The sequence below is a fragment of the Lepeophtheirus salmonis genome, chromosome 5 (assembly GCF_016086655.4).
Source record: "Lepeophtheirus salmonis chromosome 5, UVic_Lsal_1.4, whole genome shotgun sequence".
Classification (NCBI taxonomy): domain Eukaryota; kingdom Metazoa; phylum Arthropoda; class Copepoda; order Siphonostomatoida; family Caligidae; genus Lepeophtheirus; species Lepeophtheirus salmonis.
Genome location: NC_052135.2, coordinates 35,611,065 through 35,635,816, shown reverse-complemented (window position 1 = coordinate 35,635,816; position 24,752 = coordinate 35,611,065). Strand labels below are relative to the sequence as shown.

Here is a 24,752-nt window from a genome sequence, read left to right as displayed (position 1 = left end):
TTAAATAACATATATTATATAATTACATAATAACTATAATTAAACAACAAACGATCCAGAATCGTTATGAGGGAGTAAAATATCTACCAATAATCATAACTCAATATTTATTTGAATTGATCAATTCATGTTTGAATGTTAGTAGGTACATTGTACACTAGGGTGTCCATAATCACAGCATAACAGATCTTTGTTCCTCATACATAGGGCTGTAAATCGTTAGTACTTTTGGTATGTTAAAAAAATCCCGAAAATTAACCTGGCAACCCTGACAATTTAAAGAATGTTAATGTGTAAATAGTAGAAATCCGACTCTGTATCAAGCAAGAATTGCTTCCTCCTCGATACTCAATTCTACTTTGAGTCCAACAAGGACTTGCACTTTAAATCAGTGATGCTAATCGGCAGCATTTTGTGGTTTTATTACTAATTAAATAATAATAATGACAACAGCTGCTTGGAAAAGAAAATTACTCTTCAGTTTGCCAACTCCTAAAAAACAGGAGAGCTACAGAATACACAACTACTTATAATTTCTCAGTATTATTCTCCTTCATTCATGACCACACACATCCGTGGCTACACTATACTTATATTTAATTCCTCAAGAATGAATAAATAATAATTACAGCTTCAGAAAATAAAACAAAAACAAAAAGCACACTCTTCAAACAAAAACAAAACTTGCAATCCTAAGAAATACTTTGCATTTACAACACTACTCATACATTCCCATGGCATTCCTCTCCTAAATCTAATCCCCTGCATCAAAAATTAAAGGGCCCAAGAAATAAAGGCTTTCCAGACTAAAATATTTTTTTCATTAATGTGTTATTTTCTAATTACAAAAGAGCAATTGGCTATTTGGAGTATTTTTCTAAAGCAAATAAGTGTATAATATCGGGACACCTTAAATACGTTCGATTCAAGCTGAAATTTGAAAATTTAACCAATGTGATTAAAACTTCCTTACTCTTTTATATTTCGTCCCTCTGCATTGAAACACCTTAATCTACAAATATCTACATCCAACATCTAGTGTTGCAAGCCCCATCAAAAGAGAACCTCTTGATAGAGCACCGGATATTACTTAGCGATACATATTTATAAATATATAATATAATATATCAGTCAATCCAAGGCAAAAACCATTACCCCTTAATAGTTTGTAATTAATTAAATCCTACATTGATTCTTTGTTCATCTGATTGTGGGTATTTGTCTGTCTTTAAGGAAGTATGGGGTTACCTCACTTGTACAAAAAAATATATAGACTGTATTTTGGTGTCAGTTGTTGACTTTTCTGCTATTTTCCTACTATCAGTAGTAGTCTTGCTCTAAACGTTGATGGGTTTAATTCGAATTACCTCTTGTTAAGTTATTGCGAACAATTCCCAACAATTATATTATTAATTAAGCCAAGTATGATTGTCTAATAAACAGTCTCATGCTGCACTATTTATAGAGATCCCTGATATATATCATCATTTTTTAGCTGGCCCGTTAATTTGTAATTGGTATTATAAAGAAAGAATTTTCTTTTCCTCCGCAGTTTTCATTATTAATATTTAATTTTTGAGTAGTGAACATCCTTTCCTAAATAGATTCAGTTATATTCCAAACCTGTTTGAACATTCGTGTGTACTCATAAAAGACGGAGCGAAGCCCTGAGTATTTTTTGCGGAGTTATAATTGTAAGTCCTTCTTGGACTCAGAGTAGAATTGGAGATCGACATAGGAGTAATTCTAGCAAATTTCTTTGTTTATATACTTCTCTCCTTCCTCTTTTGTCACAGCTGATTGTAGCTGATCTAATGAAACAGCATGACAATTATTCTCTCTCTCTCTTCCCAAAATATTCTTCAAATTCTCAGGGTTACCATGTTGAATTTCGGTTACTTTTTTTTAACATGCCCAATCTACACTGGATTTTCATCATTGTATATCATATACCAATTGTGAGTATAAAGAAAAAAAGGGAGGATGATATACAAGGAGCAGTTTATAAAATGATTTAAATCTCGCAGCCGCTAAGTTCAACTTATATTTTTTTTTAAATAAGATAATAGCGGGAAGTATTTGATATAACATTTAAAAAAAGTGACTTTAAATGAGATTTAGCAACCAACTGATCTAAAATATATTTTTTTTCTCAAGTTGTTAATATTTTTTTTTAATTCTTGAGGAGAGAATGTCTAAGTATTGAGGGAGTAGCTACGTGTGAGTGTGCTCATGAAAAACGAAGATTAACACCAAGGATTTGTTGTGGAGTTATCTTCTATATTATTTAAGCAAAGTTAATACCTTCGAAGATGCCTAATAACTCTGGGTAATGCCGCGTACAAACGCTGGTCTTATAGTACCTCTCTAGTTGAGAATAATAATTGGTTAACTTTTACCTACTGATTTTGGGCCTTGTTCCCCTTTCTTTTTGGGGGAAGGTTGCGAGATACGACTGCTTACAATATCACATTCTTACTAAGATACTTCTAACTCCATTATTTTTCTGAGAATGGAAAACAATGCTCCTACAAACATAAATGATTCCAGTCCCTCTAATCGGAGCACCATACTTTGGTAATGGATATACAATATATATGTACCCCTATGACGACCTAGTCCTTCCTCACGAATTGTTTAAATAACTTATAATACTATAAATCTCGTGATCATGGGCTTTTTTTTGTTGTTGTTGTTGTTTAATTTAAATTAAAATAAGGGAAAGAAGGAAGACGAAAAAAAGAGAGAGAAATGTTATTTATGGCCTATTGTGAGAGATGATTACCTGGGTGGCCGTTCTACCTTGTGTGGACTCATTGTGTCATTGTTTATAACAATTTTGTACCATTTAAGCATAAAATGTTTATTTACCAAGGTTGTTTTTATTAGAAACGAAGCATGTTGGTGACCTACTGATTCATTTCTCAATTCCATCCTCCCTTAGTTTTAATCACATGTAATCAGTTGCTAAAAAGGAAAGAAAATAAATTAAATTATATCTTGTGGATCATTTACGAACTAGCCAGAAAATGAATTTTTAAAGTAAAAATTACTTATTTATGTGCTAGAGATATTATAATTGTTCAAAAGTTAAAAATATGTACAGACTTGTTCAGAATTAGAGATCCAGTAACTTTAAGGTCATTAAATTAAGATTATTGTCTATAGAAATTTTGTTACTTGGAAGTGAAGTACATACTGAGGCCCACACTATAAATGAAATGCAATAATAGTGCCAAGACAATTTTCTGCACTTCTGACAAAACTGTTTGCCTCCCTTCTCATCTGATCTTAACCCCTTGAATTCGCCATGTAGGTTTGTCGAGGGGGAGATTAATGCAACTTTTAGGCTCAGCATTGGCAAGAATTCCGGAAGACCTTGTGCGTATTAGCTGCAAGTCAGTGAGGAGGTGTCTCTGCCAAGTCTTTCAGAACACATTGAATAATATATTGGTCAAAAATCTGTCAAAAAGTATTTATACAAATTATAATCTAAAAGTAATTTAATTTATTTGATGGAACTCTAATTCTGGAGCAACCAGTTCATATATGGATGGAAAAGGGTTAGTTATTTGCCTATCCTTAATCATGTTCTGAGTGGGCAGCAATTAAAGGATGTTAATACTAATAATAGGAAGAAGGATGTGCGTGTAACATGTGCTAATGAGTATGAGTTATGACGCCCTGGCACATTTAGAAGTATACCTCCAAAATGAATGAGGGCATTCACACAACCCACATATGACTGACTGATTCGATACATGATGCATTTAAAAGGACCCTCCTAAGGTCACTCAATTCAAAATAGTAAAAGTAATATATTCATTAAAATATATCTTGATTAAATATTTCCCTTTTACAATTACTGAAGTTTTGATTAGGAGTCAAAATTATCTAGCCTAATTAATGTGAATGTGTAGTGTTGTGTTGGTCCTTATTTGTCCTTGGAATATTTTCTAAAAATTTCGATGGTTTATTAATCCAAATGAGATATGTGAGGAATGTATATTATTCAGAGCATCGCACATATTATTTGCTAAAAATTATCCTGTTTTCATTATAATGCAATATAATAAGAACATGAATTAATTATTTTTACTTGGTTCTATAGTTTATTCTTTTATATTTTACGAAATAATGAAAAATACTCTGAATTACGTTGTAAGGGATCAATTTTACCTTTTTAAAGGATCGGACTGTACTGGATCACGGTCTTAAATAAGGACCCACACAACACTACTAATAATTAAGGCCTGATTTTCTATTGGAATATCTATTATGTTTTGTATAGAGTTGAATTGGAGTAAAATTATCGAGTTCGAGAATACAATGATTAAAGTCGTGTTTGATTAAGGTGATGATACTCATATTTTACTTCCGAGTTTATAAAATCAGGTTCGAATTTCCTATCAAGAATAACTCTAGGTACTAGGGTCATGAAATATATATTTTTTTCTTAAATAAAAGATAACGTTTATAACATAAAAATATTCCGTGGCTGTTGCAACAGTCATATATAAATTTTAAGAGTATGACGGGCCTTATAAATTGTAATAAACTCTAGGTTATGACACCATCCTATCCTTTGTTATGAATAATTACATAGAAAATATTTGTACATTTGGCGGTATCGGTATCCTTTATTTTGAATAGTTATTCTTCAATTTTTATTTTACAGGAATAATTACATATTCCTTGATATCGAAAATAAATAACTTAATACTTGATTTCTCTGAACTCATATAAATATTTCGAGTGGAAACTATGTCAATTTTTTTTAAAGATATTCTGGGCCAGTATTTTACAAAACAAAAATCGTATTTACTGATGTAGAGTATTTTTTGAGTTCGAGTAATACTCGAATCTAACTCTAGTTAAAACAAGTTTTAACTTGTATAAACAGGCTATACAAGTTACAATTTAAACGTCTCACAAGGCGTTAGCCCGCTAATAATTATTTTGTTGCATTTGTTTCTGCTTCTTTGAACTTTGATTGGTTGAATTAAAATAAACTCTTGTCAAGTTGTAAACAATTTCCAACAATTATTGTGTAATAATTTTTTATTTGGGAATAATTGACTAACTGCCAACTGTTTTTGTGCCTTTTTCTGTTTCTTTTGAGAAAAAAAAAGAAGCTTGTAAGATACAATGAATGTAACAGCGTGCTCAATTAGCTTTATTTAATTACAATATATGTCATTTTGATTACAAAATATAAGTTATTGCTATCATTTCATTTTGATCAATAAATATGTATAAGGATTTATTATGTATTTACTAATGATATAACTGTGGACATTTGAACTTAATAATGTGTCACATTATATGTCTTATTAATTTGTAATTAAATAGTTAAAAATTACACTATTAATATATCGAGCATCCATGGAATATTCAATTTTTCCATTATCTCATCACAAATACTCTCACCGCATTATTTAAAATTATTCATCTCATGCAATTTGTACACGACATAAAATACAACACCACAAGTTGCATCTTGAGAAAGCAAACCAATAAATTTAGGATTGCAAAAAATAGAGATTATCATTGTGTCTCTCAACCTTTTCTTCAAAAAGAAAAATAATAAGGGCTCCAAATTATGTTATTTTTACCAAGATACTTGGAAACTATTTACATCTTGATTTCTACTAGTCAATTTGGTCATTCTCCACAGCTGATAGGCAATTCTTATTTCAATTATCGACTTATGATTTTCAAAATAGGTAGGACTAATAACTAAGAACATTCATATTATTACCAATATTTAATTATTTTTAAATTTACGCTCACGTTAATTTAGCTCTAATATTTTCCCTGCTATTTTAAATGTAGAAGGCTAATAATGTAGAATAATTAAATTAGTAAAGAAGGGTTCAACTGATGTCACATCATTCAGAAAGTCCACTATCTTGGAGGTATAAACTACCTAATTGCACAGTTTATGTAGTTTAGTTTTCTATTATTAAGGCAGCTATTTGATGAAATTATGTTAAGATTTTTTAGAGGAAAATTGTCCACTTTATCAAATAATTACAATATCAACAACAATGATGTCGTTTTCGGATTATTAATGTATTAAGTGGCTATGGTGAAAATCTCTAGTCAAATATATGTTGTTGTTTTTTTGGTAGAATATCTTGGAAGATAAAGTATTACAATATTCCGCACTTTTTTTATGTAGAGATATCTTCCCTTTAAAAAATAAGTCAAGAGGACATATTACCCCGATAAAAGATGAAGGCCGGTTACTTTGTTTATAGGAGAAGTCATTTAAACTTTATCATATGTCTTTTTTCTTTACATGGAAAGGCAAATTCAAATAACTATCCAAAAATTTATAGGTACAAGAAATTACTCAGTACATGCATACTTTGGCTTTTTGATCAATAAAAGCTAGTATTAAAAAAAACGGTCTTCAAAGATGCACATATCATTCCAATTTTTGAATGCAACAACTTAACAGTTAACAATGTACAAAAATGAGTCAATTTTCCCGCTTTTTTCCTCTCAACGAACACTGAAGGCAAGAGAGTAAGGGAGCTTGTAAATGTGTTGCTCCCGCTTTTTGCTAATAAAAATGAAAGAAGAGTACTGAGTTTATTCTTATTATTCCATTCTATCCACGTGGTGATCATCTTGCTGCCGGGAAGAAGAAATAATTCTACAGTTCTTCTTTGTCCCTCAGTAGTGAGCATTAGTTACTCTTTTTCCATCTGCTGCTTGGACTAGACCTATCTTTACATCCACACCATGAACGCAACAATGGCACACGGCAACAACGAAGTTGAGGATGAATATATCTGGACCGTGACTCTGGATAAGGACAATAAGGAATACGTCTGGAATCCAACAGAGATTGGTGGAGACAAGGAAGAGGCTGAAGAAGATGGGAAAGAGAAGTCCAAGTTGGGTGAGGATGACCAAGAGGATGATGAATACGATGAGGATGTTCATCCCGCGCAGAAACTTTTAGTGAAGAATGCCTTTCTGTCCTTGGAGGCCAAGGATGGACAAGTGAACGTTGTCAACATTGAAACCTTGGGATACAAGGGACTGGAGATAAAGTGTCCCTTGGTGGCCATGAAGGCAGGCACCGACTATCAACGTCTCGTTGATCAAGAATTCTCATCCAAAGTGAAACTGACCTTAGTGCACGGACAAGGCCCCGTTCAGCTGGTCGGCACTCACTCATTTGATTTTAGCAGTTTTAAAGATATGAACCAAACGAGCTTCCTTGAGGAGGATGAGAGCGAAGAAGAGGAAGGCGAGGAGATGGAAGAGGAAGATCAGGAAAACGGTGACGCTGTTAAGAAGAACGGCGTCGATAAGAAGCGGAAGGCCGAAGCTGCTGAAGGAGAAACCGCTCTGAAAAAAGAAAAGAAGGCATCTCCTGCCAAGAAGGCTAATGCTACTTCCAAAGCTTAATTTATAAAAACATTTTACATTTAATGTTAATAACCAATCTTCTTTTATTATAGCGATTTTCAAATGATCTTATCTCAATTTAATGTGTAAAATATATTTTTTATATTAAGAGAATATAAAACATTGTACAATAAGTTATGAAATCTTTTAAGTGTTTTCTTTCGCTAATGATTGACGTGTATATCATAAAGGCTTCGATCTTGAAGGGTATTGGGCTTGAATCAGATCAGTTTCATAACATTACTTTGTTTTTCATATTAATCTTTCTGTTTCAGTCGACAATTAGAATAGCTTCTGGCATTCTATTCGACACATTCGATAAAAGACCCTACTTCAAGAGGGTAACTGTCATAGTCCCGAATGGATGGAGTGATTCGGTTTGTGAGGCTACTATACAACCCCCAAGTTATCCTTCAAACTATGGTGTAAGTGCACTTTACAAATTGATATCAGGCGTTTTTATATATTATTTGTATGATTTTTATTCAGGTCCCAGATATCTTCCTTAGCCCAGATGGTGACGCAATTTATGGTAACCATCCGAGAACCATTCGTAGTATGGGCTGTGGTCTCTCCGGTGACTTCATTGAATTTCCTTATTCGCTTTTGAGTGATGATAGAATTGCTGCTCGTTCCTTAGTTTCTGAATGGGCTAAATATCGTTATGGAGTTTTTGAAGAACATGGATTTCCTGGCGATCCCTACTATCCTGTTTACTATGAACGTAATGAGACTTTAATTCCATCTGGGAATACTGATGACCGTGCCTTACATGGTGAATGGAAAGATGGTTGTAATCCCCAAAATGATAAAAACTGCTATTTCAAATACTCAGACACTTCGGAAATAAAATGCTCTCTGGGATTTGTGCCATTTTTGTCGAATGTATCAGGGTTTTGTCATAAGAACAATAACTTTGATTCCGTAAAAAGTACTAAACAGTTTACTCTATGCCAGGGAAAGAGTTCAAGTCAAATAATTCATGATCATAAAGATTTTCAAAGTCTATCAAGACTTTTTCACCATCCTCATCCCGAATCTACTCTTGTATCATTTGTCCGTGAACCAATTAAAAAGTATTTATTCTTCGTTGAAGCTTCTTCGACTGTAGCAAATTCGGGCCTTTGGAAATGGATTTCAAAGGCAACTCAAAATTTGATTCGATATGATTTACCAGAGGGCTCAGAAATATCTATTGTCACCTATAGCAATGAAACATTCGTAATGGCAAAATCAGCCATTCTAAAAAATAATAAAATAAGAGGTCAGTTAGCAGATAGAATGCCATCAAAACAACAAGTCAAAGCCAGTTCTGAGAAATCATTTGTGTCTGTAGCTTTTGATTTTATTATAAGCAATAAGTTGGGACTGGATTCATCTGGTACCAAAATTGTGATAATTAAAAGAGACTCTGATGAAGATGGTCTTAATCGTGAATGGGAGCAAAAATTAATCAACTATACTCGCAGAAATCAAGTACAATTTTCTACTATACTTTTTAGAGATTCTCATCATGGTACAATTCAACCAAGTCCGTTTTACGATTCATTGTCTGAATTGTCTGGAGGAAAAACATTTGTTTACGATTTAAATGTTCAAACGTCTTCCTATTTTAATATTATGTCTTCTTTAAAAGATATTATTATACTAGACTCAGACTCCAAAAGTCGTAATGTTCCTCGCATTATTCACTCTTCTGTATCCAAAGGATTAGAGCCTCTGGAGTCTAGTTTTTATGTGGATACGTTTGTGGGGAAAGAAACCATATTTGGGATCCTTGTGAACGATGCTGAAAACCACAAAGTCAAGTCTGTTACTTTTTGGGATGAATCTGGAAACAGTTATGGACCCTACCAAAGCTTATCTTCTGAATATAATGTTATCAACATGAAGACGATAAATTTCTTACAAATTGCAAAAAAACCACCCTTTGATGATGTAAGTTTGTATTCCCATTATTTAATCACAATTTATATTTGGAAAAAAATGCTACTCGTGCTATTATTTACTATCTTTTCTTTTTTCACTCAAATACAGGTATCCTATCTTGGAAAACCTTGGAAGTACAAAGTTGAATGGTTTTCCGAGAATTCCAATAAATATGATGAAAACGTGGTCGTAGTGACTTCAAAAGAAAGGAACCCTGAATCTCAAAGAGGCTTAGTAGTTGATGTTTGGACATCGGCTGAGTCTTCCAATGATAAAGTTACGGATAAACATCCGTTATCTATCTACGTCAGGCTTACTCATGGATTTCGTCCAGTTGCAAATGCTAAAGTTACTTGTCAAATATCTATAATGCAAGATGTCGGCTCCTTAAAGATTGTTGAGTCAGAAGTATTTGAATTATTTGACACTGGAAATGGAGGTAATTTAATAAATTATATTTTATATTCAAATTTTATTTTATTGTTTCATTATAGATCCGGATATTATCATGAATGATGGAATATATAGTCGATATGTAACTGAATATCATGGCACAGGGCGATATCAGTTCTCAATTTATGTCGAAAATTCATCCAAAAATGCATTTGTTATTAAAAATAGTGGAAAAAAGTTTCCTTCCCCTTCGTCTACCACTCCTCTTTGTTGTGGAAGTTTAGTTCCAGTTGAAGATGATCTAAAAGAACCAATTGAACCCTTTCATCGGGTTATATCTGGACCTGTTGTTTATTTACTTGAGACTCCTTCCGAAAAAGAGGATAAAATGGCTCCTAATCGAGTTCTAGATCTCAAAATTTTTCACATTCAAGATGCTGAAGTCACAGCAGAATGGACGGCTCCAGGAGATGACTTTGATTCTGGAAATGTATCAAGTTATCTCTTTGTATTGATGAATGACAAGTTCCAAGTTAAAAATACGATCCACGAGTTGCAAAGATCCGACTCATACGGTACTAAAGTATCTACTTCATTCGACTTTCCGATTAGGGGAAAGGTGTCTTACGTAGGATTAATTCCTATTGATGAATCTGGTAATCAAGGAAACGTGTCAAATATTGTGACGCTCCTTGTTCCCTTGAATCCAGCTACAGTTTCACCTACTCCTCCTGGGCCTCTCATAAATGGGGGTGATTCTAATTGGGTTACAATTGGAATAGTATGCGGTATTCTTGCTACATTATTGCTTCTTTTCTTGATACTGGTGATGTACTTCTCTCGTCGACGAAGAAGAAGACATCATGATCCCAACAGTGGTGTAAAATCAAGTGGAGTTAATGTAGATCTTCATCATTCATCTGATTCCTCTTCCTATGAATCAGATATTAAAAACTTAAGTTCAAATCAACTTGTACCTACAATAAGCACAATAAGTAATACTTACAAAAATAATAAGACTAGTTTCGGTCATGGTCTAACCCCTACTTATTGGAGTGCCTCACAACTTCTGAGAGAGCATGAAGAAAGGCATTCAAAGCCGCAAGGTCCTTCTTTTATGGGTGCTATTGCTGAAGAAGAGGGGTACTATAATAGAGCTTTAGATACAGATGGGAGATATTATAGTAGTACTATTTCTCCCCCTTATGATGATGGAATCATCGTAGAAGGTGAAAATGATATCATCATCAATGGTAAGGCTGGTGTACCAAAAGGAAGTGACTCTTCTTCCTCCACACTCGGTGTTCTGGCCACTACGAAAAACATTGCACCGAGTCAATATGGCTCAACACTAAGTGTGAATACGACCAAAACTAGAAATATAACCCAAGTTTGATTACCTATACTGTATACACTAAAAACATGTGAAGTTCCTTCCTATTATTTTTTCATGCTACATTCAAATTGCATTGGAAATGCTAGTCAAATTACAAAAGAAAAAATAATAGTTTTCTAACACTTAAATAGGTTCATTTTATAAAAATTAAGCCTTCATCCCTTCATGGATGTTTCCTTTTGTAATTATATATTTGTATTTCAAAAACAATTTGTTATTCCTCACATTCGATTTATTGAGCTAATTTCTTTAAAAAAAGCACACCAAATCATCCTTATTTTTCATGTTATAACTGAGCTTATTAAAATAATTATAATTTCTTGACTTTTTTTTTTTTGCTTCAAAATTCTGTTTTCTTGGATTTCATATTTTAATAATTGTAAATTGCATTATTCAATATTTATTTATTTATATTTAGCGAATATTCAAAAGTAATATTTGTATATTTATTTGAACGAGTGTGTTCAGCCCTTTGCTTTTTGTAATGATGAAAAAACAATTACAGAGTTTCAAAAGACATTATTATATTAAAGTTTTGATAATAATAATTATTTTATTTCATATTTATAATGTTACTTTGACAGTATATTTATTTCTATTTATTTTTGTATTAGATGTTTATTAGATTGAATAAGCAAAAAAAAAAAAAAAAAATCGTGAAAATCTATTATTCCGCATTGTTAGTTTGTGTCTCTTTGTTATCGAAACTAAATTTTCTTATTGTAATGGCATATATTTTCGTCAATTAATATACTTAAAAAGTCTGTGATACGTATTTTTATTATTTGATGAAATATAAAATATGATATAATATAATTTATTTTGGGTCGGATTTGTTATTTATTAATTATTCTGGTTCTTCCCGTTCCTTCAAAAATACTTTCAATTTGTCCCTTAAACTACCGAATTGTATGTTGTATTCTTAATTATATTCCTAGAATCTGATAACGAGCGAATAATACCAAACTTTTGGAAGGATTTGAAGTAATGTACCCTAATACTTTTTAATTTACACACAGAGTTAGAAAGTTTATGTACAGCAACATCCTGAATATTTTTGTAAGTCATCAGTTTCTTTTGAATTCATTTCAAGTCCATAATTATAATCAGTCCTCAGGGGTATTATGACTTTTCTTGAGTTTAGTATAAACTAGCTTTCGAGTAGCAAGTTTTCAAAATTTGGACGGAAGTCCCAAATTCAGTGTACACATTTGATATTGTTTCCAAGATTAGAGTCCCGTTTAGTTTGTCACAAAATATATTACTCATGGTTATATGTTATGAGTCATATTTAATGAGTTATTACTTATTAATCAGTCATAAGTTATGACTGATTAATAAGTAATAACTAATGAGCAAGAAAGGCTATCTCTGCTAATAAGCAAGGTTGTGCCTCTATCGGTTCAAGCGGTTCTGGTTCTCTAACCGAGACCGCAATATCTTGCTTATCGCTCTCGGTTCTTGTGCTTTTGTTCATATATATATATTATATCAACAAAATATAATATATATTATAAAGAATAAACTGGCTTTAATATATGTCAATTTTCGAGTTTTTTATTGTTTAATAGTAGCGTTTTCAATGCTTTTAACGTCGCTAGGGTGATGCATTTGTATCTGAGTTCCAAATAGCTAAGGGCTTCTTATGGATCTGAAAAAGTGATTTTAGGTAGCACACGTTGTAAATAAAAGAGAGAAGGGTTGGGGTAGATTATGGATCCAGGTCCGATACTAAGCTTATCGGGGCCCTATAATATGATAACTATAATATTTCCTAATGAGGGGCTTCCAAATTTTACTATGCCAAGGTCCCCCTCCACTAATACATTTTTAGCTGAGGCCCTCTTTATACGAAACATGTGTACTGTTTATGTGTAGACTCAAATCAATCCTTCATTTTCCTGCACCCTCCCTCTCGGGAGCCTCCTCTCACAGCCCCACTTTGAAAACTATTTTCTTAAGCAACTTTAGTTTTCTGGGCCCCTTCTGAAACTTGGGGCACTACGTATGAGGTAACTGCGGCCCTGTTTGTGTCTAATATCATTTCATGGGACTGAATTTTCTAGCGACGCCCCTTGTTTTAAACGCCTGTTACCAAACTGAGCCTGTAAAAAAAGAACCGAGAGCGAAGACCGGAACCAACACCGTTAAAATGAAATAACCACTGAACCTGAACCGGGCACAACCTTGCTAATAAGTAATGACCATAGACTCTCTTTATTAATTAATTAATAATAATACTAAAAAGTAATAATATTGTCCGTATAATTATTGCTTTGCTGTAGTAGTTCAGGAATTTGAAAACTATGACTTGTTTATAATTTCAACTTCAATTACGGATATTTCTGAATATATTCGTAATAAATACCGCAGAGCTGGAGAAAGGATGAGCTGTATCTTCTTGAAAGAAGAACATTAAAACATGTTTCCTTTTGTTCTGAGGTTAGCTTAGATTGTAGAAATAATAAGTTTCATGCCTTTGCTTACAAGTCCAAGTCTTTAAATAGTTTCATTGGGTTCTCAGCTTCTCTCTTTTGTCTATAATTATTTATTTGAGTCTTGCGTTCAGTATAAATGAGTTATAATAGTAAATTGAAAGTAATGTTCATAACTAAATCTCAATCCATACGTAACATATCGTTCATATTTTGCTACTTGGATTCGAATCGAGTTTTTTCTCCATAAAATGTATTTAAAAAAGTAATTATAACAATTAGAAAAATTGATAACGAAATGGTATCTAGTCTAGTAAAATCTCGAGTCTCAGCTATCTAGTCAAGTGAATTTTTGTGGACAAAAATGAAATATATTCAATCTTAAAAATTAAAAGAATATGTGATGTAATAATAGTCTAGACAAATATATCCTGAAATCCTCGAGAAAGACACAAATACAAAATCCAGCTCCTTAGCCTTAATAATGCCAAAAAAGAATAGTGAAAAACCTTATTCATGTGTATTCTGTTCATTTGAATGCGAAAACGGAAAACTGATTCGTCATAATAACTTGACATAAAAGAATGATGAAAAACTTTTATTCCATTATTTAGGAATGTTCGTATAAATAATTAATTTATATGCTCAAAATTCGATTATTACCTCTACAAACAAATAATAATGAATGAGGAAACAATCTTCAAGGCCCATCAGTGAACCATCATTAACAGAGTTTAACAAAATAAAATTATATTATATGTTATTGCATGAATTCATGATATAACGTTCGCAAGGATTTCATTATTAATGTAAATGGTTGTGTGCTTAGTTCAAAAGAGGGCGTTAGTGAGGCAAGCGCCATTCCATCTGCAGCGTACTTTACTACAGAATACACTTGCCGCCAATCCCTTCATAAAAAGTGATTTTAGTTTGACAATGAATTCATTGTGTTTCTGAGTGAATTAAGTGATTCACGATGGCCAACAATAATTCAGCCGAGTGGGAGCTCTCCAAAGAGAATATTCAACCCCTGAGAAAGGGTCGTAAAGTGGAAAAATTGGCTCAGGATCCAAGGGAAATCGAATCAGAGCGACAGTGAGTTGAGATTTTCCATCATTCTTTTTATGTCAAGTTATTATTTTTTACGAAAATGAGATGAATGACGAATCAGTTTTCGGTTTTCGCATTCAAATGAACAGAATATACATGAATAAGGTTTTTTGGCATTTTTAAGGACTAAGGAGCTGGATTTTGTATTTCATTTGTGTCTTTCTTGAGGATTCTAGGATATCTTTGTCTATTAGCTATCATAGAGTCACTTGGAAGATTATGTGAAGGGATGAGTCCTCGTAAAACTCGTATTAGTAAGAAAAAAGGTCTGATTATCAACACAAAAGCAAGCAAGGATCATTTCCCCCCTCAAATAAGTCTGGATTACATTTATTTTTTTCAGCAAATTATCTTTCATTTCTATTATTCTGATGAATCCATTGGATGTCCTACAAATTCCACCAATTTCCTATTCACTTTTAAAAGAATACGAAATATTCTAGGTGAATATAAATGTATATATAGAAGACAAATAAATTTATAAATCAAATGGAACCTTTAGAATTGTGGTTCCGAACCTTTTCATCGCTACTACGACAAAAAGTGCAAGGATAAGTGACAAACAGAAAGACAAAATGTCGGAACATACTAAACGTAGAACGTACAATTATTATGAATATATTTTAAAACCAGGAAAATTTTGACAATTTACAAATTTTTCAAAAATTTCATTCATATTTACTAATGATCCCATATTTTCAAATTTAACATAAATATAACATATAACGCTTTGTTCTTCTATGTTATGTTCGAGCACCTTTTCATTACTGCAAAGCCCTTAATGATTTTTTTAATATCCTGTAGCATCTCAACTAAATGTTTTATTATTTATATATTCTATCCTGCAGCCCTTGTCGATGCAACGCGGATCACAAATACTTCGACAAGCCCTGATTGGCAACCACTGAACTAGATACTATAGCTAGCATTCTTAGGTATCTCCTCTAATCTTAGAAATTAGAATAAATAGACCATAGTCGATTGAAATATGGCAATTATATTCACGACGATTTAGAAAAAAATAAAAAATAATAATGAAATATCTCATATTCTTGATTTTTGTTCAAGATTCCTTTTGTGTTAAGGCGTAATACTTAGTAGTATAAACATTTTAATGTATCTTTGTGATCCCAAAGTAGACATCATGTACTGAATGAAAGGGATTTCCTCTATGTAATAATGATCTATGAGATCGAAATGAAAATGGAGCAAAAAGTATCATAATGAAAGCATAATACCTTAATGACTGAAAATTAACTCTTTATTAAACCGTAAAAATAGTATTCAATTCTAGTCTTAGCCTCGATAAATAAAATTAAGCCACAGTCCCTTTTCATCTAATTAATCGTATATAAAAATGATTAATTATTCTATCGAACTTAGTATTTATGTTATGAGTATAATCTTCATCTTGAATTTGATAAGTTTCTAACTAAACTGAATAGTTATGTGAATTATGTTTTTGAATTGTTCTTTATCAGCTAATTAATTGACTAGTGTTTCTAGTCGATGACTACTAGACAGAAAGCAGATCTGAGTCAACTATTGAATATAGTCCTTCTATTTCATTTCTCTATATATTCTATGTTTAAAATATGAAAATAAGATTGCATTACATTAAGTAAAAACCTACTTCGAATTCATTTTTTTTATATATAAATAGAGATAAAATATTGATAGACATTAAGGTTTTTGTCCTATTATTTGTTGGTCCCACTTTGCATCAAATAGTTTAATAGTTTCCTTAATATGAATGATAAATGGGGTTTCATAGTTATAAAACTTAGTTGTTTAGGCCCCCAAAATGGCCGATATCAAGAATGTCGACGTCACGTGAAAATGCTCTAATAAAAGTGCAAAATTAACAAACAAATAAATGAATGTACTGCAGTCAGTAACTATCTGAATGATGTCTCTAGTCCTTGTCCTAGTAGCTAGATGTCGCCGTTGTCCGTCTCTTCTTTTCTTTTGCTCACGTCATTCCATGAAGTTTAATTGAATATAATATTTTGATTTCTTCAGCTTGTTTTAAGTGCGTGTTTAATTATCTAATCCCCTTCGATTTTGACTTGAGAATGTCTAATGCACAGTTTGCATTGTTTGGAAATGAAGTGGACGAAGAATATCTGTATAGTCTTGGCTCTTTAGGATGGGAGGGAGTCAAGAACGAAGCTATTCGAGTGAAGTTGGAAAAAGAATCTCTCTTGGACGAAACACTTGAATTAGCTTTTGGAAATTATAAAACATTCATTGAGGCATCTGAGCAATCTAAGGCTGTTAACAATTGCTTGAGCTCTATACTTGAATCCAATGAGGTCATTTTTGTGTTGCATTCTTTCGATATGAGACTTAACTCAATTCAATTATATTCATTTTCGTGTTATTTATGACCACACTAATAAATAGGGTTGAATAAAAATAAGATCTAAATTTCATTTTCCAGTATCTTGGTCTATTATGCTAAAAAAAAACCATCTCGTAAAGAATGCATCATATCTTTTTTTCTTTCTATTTTGGCCCTACAGAAGGTTAGTAAGGACATTAGCGAATTTTCAGAAGCTTGTGAAAAGTTTCAAAAGCAAGCTGAGCATCTGTCAAATCAAAGAAAGGCAACCTCCTTAGTATTGGAAAAACATACTAGACTTTTGGAAATTCTTGAATTACCTCAATTGTGCGAAACATGTGTTCGCAATGGAAGCTATGAAGAAGCTTTGGAGCTACAGCGTTATGCCCTTAAATTAGACAAGAAATTAGGTTCTATTCCAATCATATCGGATATCGTTAAGTCTGTTAAAGACTCATCGCATTTGATGCTAAACCAATTGCTTTCCCGACTTAAAACACAGGTCAATATTTCCTTTGAGTTTTGGAACGTACTATAATTTTAATACTGTTCCTTTTCTTTTTTTATGTTAACGCTTTAAAACTATTGAAACAAACTCTTTTATTCAGATTGCTCTTCCTGCTTGCCTGCGGGTTGTTGGATATCTTAGAAGGATGGATGTTTATTCTGAATCTGAGTTACGTGTTCGTTTTCTCCAGGCTAGAGAATCATGGCTCAATGGGATTATATCTACTGTAGCAAGAACAGACGATTCATACGACTATTTGAGTAAAGTGATGGAATTAACTAGAGTTCATTTGTTCGAAATTGTAACACAGTATAGAGCTATTTTTACTGACGACGATCCTATTCTCAGTTCACCCTTAAGAAATAATACTTCTAATAGACAACTATTCTCAGCATGGATACAAAGAAGAGTAACCATTTTTATTAAAACAGTCAAAGATGAGTTGAATCGTCCTATAAAATATCATCAATCCTCTATTGACGCGTTATTGGGACAAGCTATGTACTTTGGACAAAGTATGGGTCGAGTTGGAGTTGATTTTAGAGTACTCCTCATACCAGTGTTTACTGATGCTGTAAAAAATTCTGCTCTTCGATATTTAACCGATGCTGATATTCGATTCCGTCAAGGAATGGAAAAAATTGCTCTCAAGAATAGTCTTTTGCCATCATCTAATTTCAACATTGAAGATCCGAACCACCCACCCATGTCTATCATGGAGTTTTTGCCTCTAGCTGAAGTAACGAATTCATTATTGAGTTGCCTGAATGAAACTCGATTATGTGCTCCCTTAAGTCTTTCTCAAGATATAGGAAACCATTTCGAAAATCTTATCTATTCTTGTACTCAAGTTTTGGGTACTTATCCAACTTCCAGATTCAGTGATACAGAGTGGAATGCTTTCAAGCGTTTGATATCAGTCTATTCCCGAGACTTTATTCCATTCATCATTAAAAGTTTTAATTCTGTTTTCCCGAAGGAACAGATTGGTAAGAGTATCGGAATCGCTCCAGCTGATGTAAAAGAATTGAATAGAAATACATTTATAGAACCATTGAGACATCTTTTACCTCATGAAATCATTTCGGATTTATCAGTCGTGATTAATCAAGAAAGTGTTGCAAATACTAAATTTGCTGTAGATCGAGTAGAAACTCTGGAAGACGCCTCTAAGGATGAAGTTTTGGATGCCAAACCTTAATCACAATTTATAATAACTTGCATTTTTTTATATGTATAAGCTTTAAGGAGTATGATTAATATATGATTATTAAAAATAAATAATAATAATTATTTAAGTTCAATGGGGTTTAACATTTCTGATTTTGTCTTTTAGTAATTCATTTTGTAAATGTAACCTTCACAGTATTGCTATTATAATCCTTCATTTGCTTTGTAATCTTAAAGTGTAATATGATATGAAGTTATATTTGTGATGTCTAAAAATTCAAGATAAGTTTTACCATACACAATTCAAAATTGTTTATTTTTTAGGACTTATGAGGCTAATTTACGATTTTATAATGGCTCAGATCTTTTGAAGCCCTGGTATGATTATGTATTATGGTTAGAACAAACTTTTCCGAAGGGAGGTACTGAAGGCGGTTTAAATACATTGCTAAAAAAATGCATGACAGAGTTTAAATCAAATGCCAATTACAATCAAGATCCTCGATATCTGGATGTATGGATAAAATATGTAAGTTACTTTTGTCATCTAAAAAAGGATATTTTCTTCCACCATATGAATCAAATTTATCTTAGGCAGGATCCACTTCGAAACCATTGGACTGTTACAATTTTATGTATCGCGAAAAACTTTGCACTGAATGTTATAGATTTTACATATCATGGGCAAAGGAATTGGAGGAATCTTGTCAAGCAAGGCGTGCTGAAATGGTATTTCAGTCGGCTCTGGCTAAAGAATTCTCTCCTGAAGAAAAGGAATTTTTATCAAATGAACGACTACAATTTGAAACAAGGGTTGCTAAACAAGTAATGGATAATTTACCAAAGTCTGAAGAGGAAAAACCAAATCCATCCTCTACTGAAGAAAGAGAAGCTCTTTCACGATTAAAAGGACGCGGAAAGAAACAAGTTGTCGGTAGTCTACGTGTGGGTAGTGTTAAGCTTAACTCAGGGCCAGGGACCTTGGTTCATCAGGAGATTCTGGAGAATAACTTAGGAAAACCAAAGTTTGATGTATTGGAGGTAATATTCAATTGCATGACATAAGCGAATAATAATTATTTACGACGGAATTATAGGAAAATGCATCTGATGCCCGCACAAATATTCTGCCATCAGGTCCAAGTAATAATGAAAATTTCCCTGGTACTCAATCTCAAAATCGAGAAAATGAGATAGGTCCTAGTAAGTGGACATCAAGCCGAATTGGTAAAAAGTCATTGGCTGTTCCCATGAACCAAATAAGTGTAAAACCTAAATTCGAAATTCATCAAGATGAGGACATTCAACAACCTGTTAGTTAATTCTTTTATATAAATATATTTATTTCCAAATAATTTTTGTAATCATTAAGGCATCCACTCCTTGTAAAATTGGAGGAACCGCTCTTTCCACTAAGAAGGTAGAAAAAGAATCTATTGTACCCGTTGCATTATTTGAACCTTTCGATCCATCTATTAAACCAATGTACTGTAAACATTTGATTTATCAAGGAGTGTCAGAAATTAGTTTCGAAGAATTGAGAGCCATTCCATATCTTCAGAACATGAAGGACGATGAAATGGTTAGAAAAATTGAGGAGCAAAAAAAGTCATTTGAGAACGCAATAAAGTTACAAGAGCAACAATTTAATGATAAACTTTGCATATTACAAAAGGAAATTTTTGAAATCAAAGGGCTTGGTCGCACTGACAATAAGTCAGTTAGTAGCGATAGATCCGATAGTAGTAAAGACAATTCAGGAGTTACAAAAATGAGTAATAATGAGAACAACCCTTTTCCCGATGGAGGGGCTGACGATACCAAATCACTTCTTCTGGGAGTAGGTCGTCTATATATTATTCAGATATGTTTGTAATTTTGTCTCTTTTTTATAGTATGATGGATCTTCTAAAGAATCCAGCCAACTAATTAGTAATTCTCCGACAGTGAATACCATGAATATAATGAAAAATATTTGGGCTAGTCCATCTAATCAGTCTAAAGGTATGAATAATGTATATATTTGAAATAAGTAGTTTCATTATTCGTTACTTAAATCATTTTTTAAAGTTCTAAGCAAGGAATCATCTTTTGAGACCTATGATGACCAGGTTAAGGAACCCAAGGCCAAGATGACATCTTTTCAAGTATATGAAGAAGGAGAAAGTCAAATGATAAAAAAACCTACTTTTGAAATATTCACTGATGAGGAACCAATTTCAAAACCTAAAGAGAATGAATCAAGAAAGCTTAAAAAGAAAGAGGCTGCATTTGAAATTTTTGTTGATGATCAGGAAACTGAGACTGCTCAAGATAATGATTTAGATGTTGGGGAGAGTAACAATTTTGTTAAACCTAAAATGCCTCCAAAACCAGGGTTTGGTGCAAATGCAACTATGGTCGTTACTTCTTTAGAAGATTTTTCTAAAAAAGCATTCGTTAGTTCCACTCCTGCCTTTGGTAAGCGATTTATGCCAGACGATGATGAAAATACTTGTGCTGTCCCTATACTTTTTAAAAAACCCATCGAACCGGAAAAGAAACCAGAGGAGCAGGAACACAATGGAGGGCTTACAGTGAATGTTATACAAGATCTCTCAACCATTATGGAAACGTCTAGGGAAAATGATTATAAATTGTCATCATCTTCAAGTTCTTCTGCAAGTACTACAAATGGTGGATTGCTATCCCAATTTAGCCATATTCAGCCCCACGAAAATGCGTCCTCAGTAGCTGATACTGGAGAACTCAAGAAAGCTGCTCCTCAATTTAATTTTTTGTCTAAAGGAAGTAATGAGACCACAAGCTATATGGCTGATGAAAATTCCCCCGTTCAAACAACTAAACCTCCTCCTCCATTGCATTTCTTATATAAAGGAAGTAACGAGACCACAGGCTATATGGCTGATGTAAATTCCCCCGTCAAAACACCTAAACCTCCTCCAAGTAAACGACCATGTCACAAGTTTGCCATAAAATGCCCGACTGATGATGAAGAAGACGATGATCAGTTTGGAGGAATAATGGCAAATTATGAAAATGAGTTAAAAAACAGAAAAGGCCCGTTCACCCCAAAAGCTTCTTTTTCTGAGCTATGTTCTCAAAATGATAATGCATCATTTTTTCAACAAAGTCTAAAGGCTTCTTTTATCATGGATAGGTCTGCAAAAGCTGACTCCATGTTTCAATCAACATGTGACATTAGTACTCCAAATTTGGAAATTTCTAATATAGGTTCTGGAGAAGACAATTTTAGCCCTCAGGCAGACGAAAGTGTAGGCGAATTGAGTGATAAATTCATGGGAGTAATGGTCCAACCTACTGTATATGATCTTAGTAATCCATTTAATGAGAAAGTCCAACGAGATATACTAAGAAGTTTGAAAACGCCTCTAACCGAAAGGCATGGGTTTAGTTATTCGGAAGAACTTATGCCAAAAATTTCTAGCAACAGTGTTGTAAAAATAGGTAAACAGTTTTTTGGTATTAAATCCTTTGTTGGAGAAGGGGCATTTGGAAAGATTTTTAAAGCTGTTAGACACAACAACAAAGTCAATGATACTATCTGTGAAATGAATTTAATTTTCAAGGTTCAAAAACCTTCCAGGGAATGGGAATTTTACATTTGCTCTGAAGTACAAAAACGTTCAGCCAATTATGGATCCTTCATGTCTATTCCTAGATGTTACTCATTTATGAATGGAAGTATTTTTGCTTCGGAATATCTTCCTGCCTCTCTTTTAGATATATTAAATACTAATTCTAAAAAAATGGCTGATGAAATTTTTGCTATATTTTTCATCATTCAAATCTGTGAGCTAGTTCAAAGATTACATGATGCTAGGATTATTCATGCTGATATTAAGCCTGATAATATAATGCTAAGAGAAAAACCTTTTTTGAATCAAGAGGCAAAGTCTGCAAGCGAAATGTTTCCAAGGACAGAAAATCCTTGTTTACAACTGATCGATTTTGGAAGAAGCATAGATATGTCACTCTGTAAAGAAGGAACCTCTTTTACACATGTCTTCAAATCAAAGGGGGCATGCATTCCTGAGATGCTGAGTGGAAATCCTTGGAGTTATCAGGTACTTACATTATACAACAATATTTTTGTGCCCGCCTTTTAAGTGTATTTTGTATTTATTTTGATGTTAAGAAACACAAAATTTAAATTTAAAAAAAAATGTTTTTTTTGGTCTACAAATTGGTTTTTTAATAAAGATTAAGATTTATTTTATTTGTCTGTGATTAAAAATAATACTTTTCGACACGAAGAAAATAGTTCACTGAGGGTTTTTTAAATATAGATTACGGACAAATAATCTTCATTTAAAAATAAAAAAAAATCAATATTTTATAGCTTGCTTGGAATCTAAGATTATAAAAAAAGGTACAAATAAAGAAAAAGTAACACTTTTTCTCTTGGGTGCATAATTTTTTGAATTAATTTCCATTTTGGTGTTTCTTGACCTTAAAAACAGATAAAAATAACCTTTAAAACAAGGCATTTTTAGGGGGTCTGGGAACAAGTGTCCCATGATCCACTCTTAAGAGAGGCCATGCGCTGGATATAATTTTATAATATTTCAATTATATATCAAGGGTTGATGGCTAAATTATCTTAACTCAGAAATCACAAATATTGGTGTTATTTTCTATATGTCAACGTAGAAGTCTAATATTTAATTTGAGTTACAACAATTTGGGGTTCATCCCACGATGTACTGAGAATAAATTTTAATTAAAGATATATGAAAAGGATTTTCACCTTTTTAAAAAAGATCAATTTAAATATACAAAATATTATTATTTTCTAAAAAAATCATTAAATGTAATATGGACATAACTTATTTAAGAAGGCTATGAGAAGGCTTGACATTTCCTAAAATAGGTCATTTTAAATATAGTAATGCATGAATTTTTTCAAAAAAACGTCATTCAATTAATATTATGGATAGGGTTTCAAAAAAGGGGCTCATCTTTGTCACAAACCCCACTCACGATAAAACCGCCCTGATTAAAGTTTATTCTAAAAAAGTGATAATTTTGTTTGCATAATGTTAATACTGGTATTTTAATGTTATATTTTAAATTTTATCCTAGATTGATTATTTTGGAATAGCTGCAACAGCATACTGCTTAAAATTCGGTTCTTATATGAAATTGGTAGAAAAAAATGGGATTTTTACTCATTCTGGTCATTACAAAAGGTGATTTATTTTATTTTAAGAGACAATAACATTATTTTATTCAAATGTTTTTTATAGGTGGTGGAATATTAATTTATGGAAAGAATTTTATCACGAATTTCTTAATATTGAGGATGGATCTAAACTTCCTAATCTTAAGCTTTGGAAAAGTAAATTTGAAGATATATTATTCAATAAGAATGTGGCTAACGAGTTTAACAGTATTTTTAAAGAAATCGAAGCGCTGAATTACAATTCTTTTTAACCAACTACTTGTAATATTTTTATTATTATGTTATAACTTTTATTAAAAGCGTATTTATATAAAATCTGAAAAAATATTAACTTAATGTAATTAAAGCTAATTAATAAATAATCCGGATGTATAATTTAATATTTATATAATAATTACTAAGTCAAAGCATCATCTTTTTAAAGTCATTGAGAAAGTACGATAAATGTGTACTCTTGACTATTTCTTGTCGAAATGTTTTGCCTCTTCTTGTTCGTGGGAGGACTAAGGAGGCTCACACAATATATCTACTTATAGTTTTTTACTGTAGTTTTCGGAGGTGGGTACCTGGACTTGTCTCTATATTCAGAAGACTTTCGACTCAACTCGATCTCACAATTCGTATTCGAGAGGTAAGAAATAACTATTTGATTTCGGACCATTTCTAACAAGATTTCTCACAATCGTTTCAATTTATTCTAAGTGTTAAGTGGTATTTCTAGTGGTATAAGCTTCGTTTATAGGGGAAAAAACTCAAATATATATATATATTTATAGGCTTGAAATAAACTCAAATGAAACTTGAGGACTTAAGTTTTGATATTTTGATCTCCA

General features: G+C 32.4%; 4 protein-coding genes across 5 annotated transcripts in view; all 4 read left to right on the top strand.

Moving 5' to 3' along the window:
- LOC121117319 (calcium-activated chloride channel regulator 1) overlaps window positions 1–11,962 on the top strand; it is a 52,550-nt gene extending 40,588 nt beyond the window's left edge. The window contains exons 3-6 of the mRNA XM_040711718.2: window positions 7,704–7,853; window positions 7,918–9,366; window positions 9,466–9,796; window positions 9,852–11,962. Coding sequence (XP_040567652.1) covers window positions 7,704–7,853; window positions 7,918–9,366; window positions 9,466–9,796; window positions 9,852–11,146 — 3,225 coding nt within the window. The 3' untranslated portion in view covers window positions 11,147–11,962. The remainder of the gene's footprint in view (window positions 1–7,703; window positions 7,854–7,917; window positions 9,367–9,465; window positions 9,797–9,851) is intronic.
- On the top strand, window positions 6,609–7,562 carry LOC121117320 (mitotic apparatus protein p62). Its single transcript, XM_040711719.2, has one exon. It carries the CDS (start codon window positions 6,754–6,756, stop codon window positions 7,426–7,428), a length of 675 nt encoding a protein of 224 aa, XP_040567653.1. The 5' UTR covers window positions 6,609–6,753; the 3' UTR covers window positions 7,429–7,562.
- Window positions 11,963–14,384: 2,422 nt separating the features above from the next.
- Window positions 14,385–24,299, top strand: LOC121118783 (mitotic checkpoint serine/threonine-protein kinase BUB1). Of its 2 annotated transcripts, none has more exons than XM_040713368.2 (9): window positions 14,385–14,676; window positions 19,038–19,242; window positions 19,308–19,754; window positions 19,811–20,026; window positions 20,086–20,553; window positions 20,609–20,717; window positions 20,784–22,801; window positions 23,820–23,926; window positions 23,984–24,299. In XM_040713368.2, exons 1-9 carry the CDS (start codon window positions 14,558–14,560, stop codon window positions 24,168–24,170), a joined length of 3,876 nt encoding a protein of 1,291 aa, XP_040569302.1. In that variant the 5' UTR covers window positions 14,385–14,557; the 3' UTR covers window positions 24,171–24,299. The 2 variants fall into 2 exon arrangements, with proteins under 2 accessions (XP_040569302.1, XP_071744737.1); XM_071888636.1 differs by having other exon boundaries at window positions 14,445–14,676; window positions 19,312–19,754.
- On the top strand, window positions 16,643–18,824 carry Cog8 (conserved oligomeric Golgi complex subunit 8). The gene is made up of 3 exons (XM_040713369.2): window positions 16,643–17,006; window positions 17,217–17,537; window positions 17,644–18,824. The coding sequence occupies exons 1-3, from the start codon at window positions 16,767–16,769 to the stop codon at window positions 18,742–18,744; spliced, it is 1,662 nt and encodes a 553-aa protein (XP_040569303.1). The 5' UTR covers window positions 16,643–16,766; the 3' UTR covers window positions 18,745–18,824.
- Window positions 24,300–24,752: the final 453 nt, after the last annotated feature.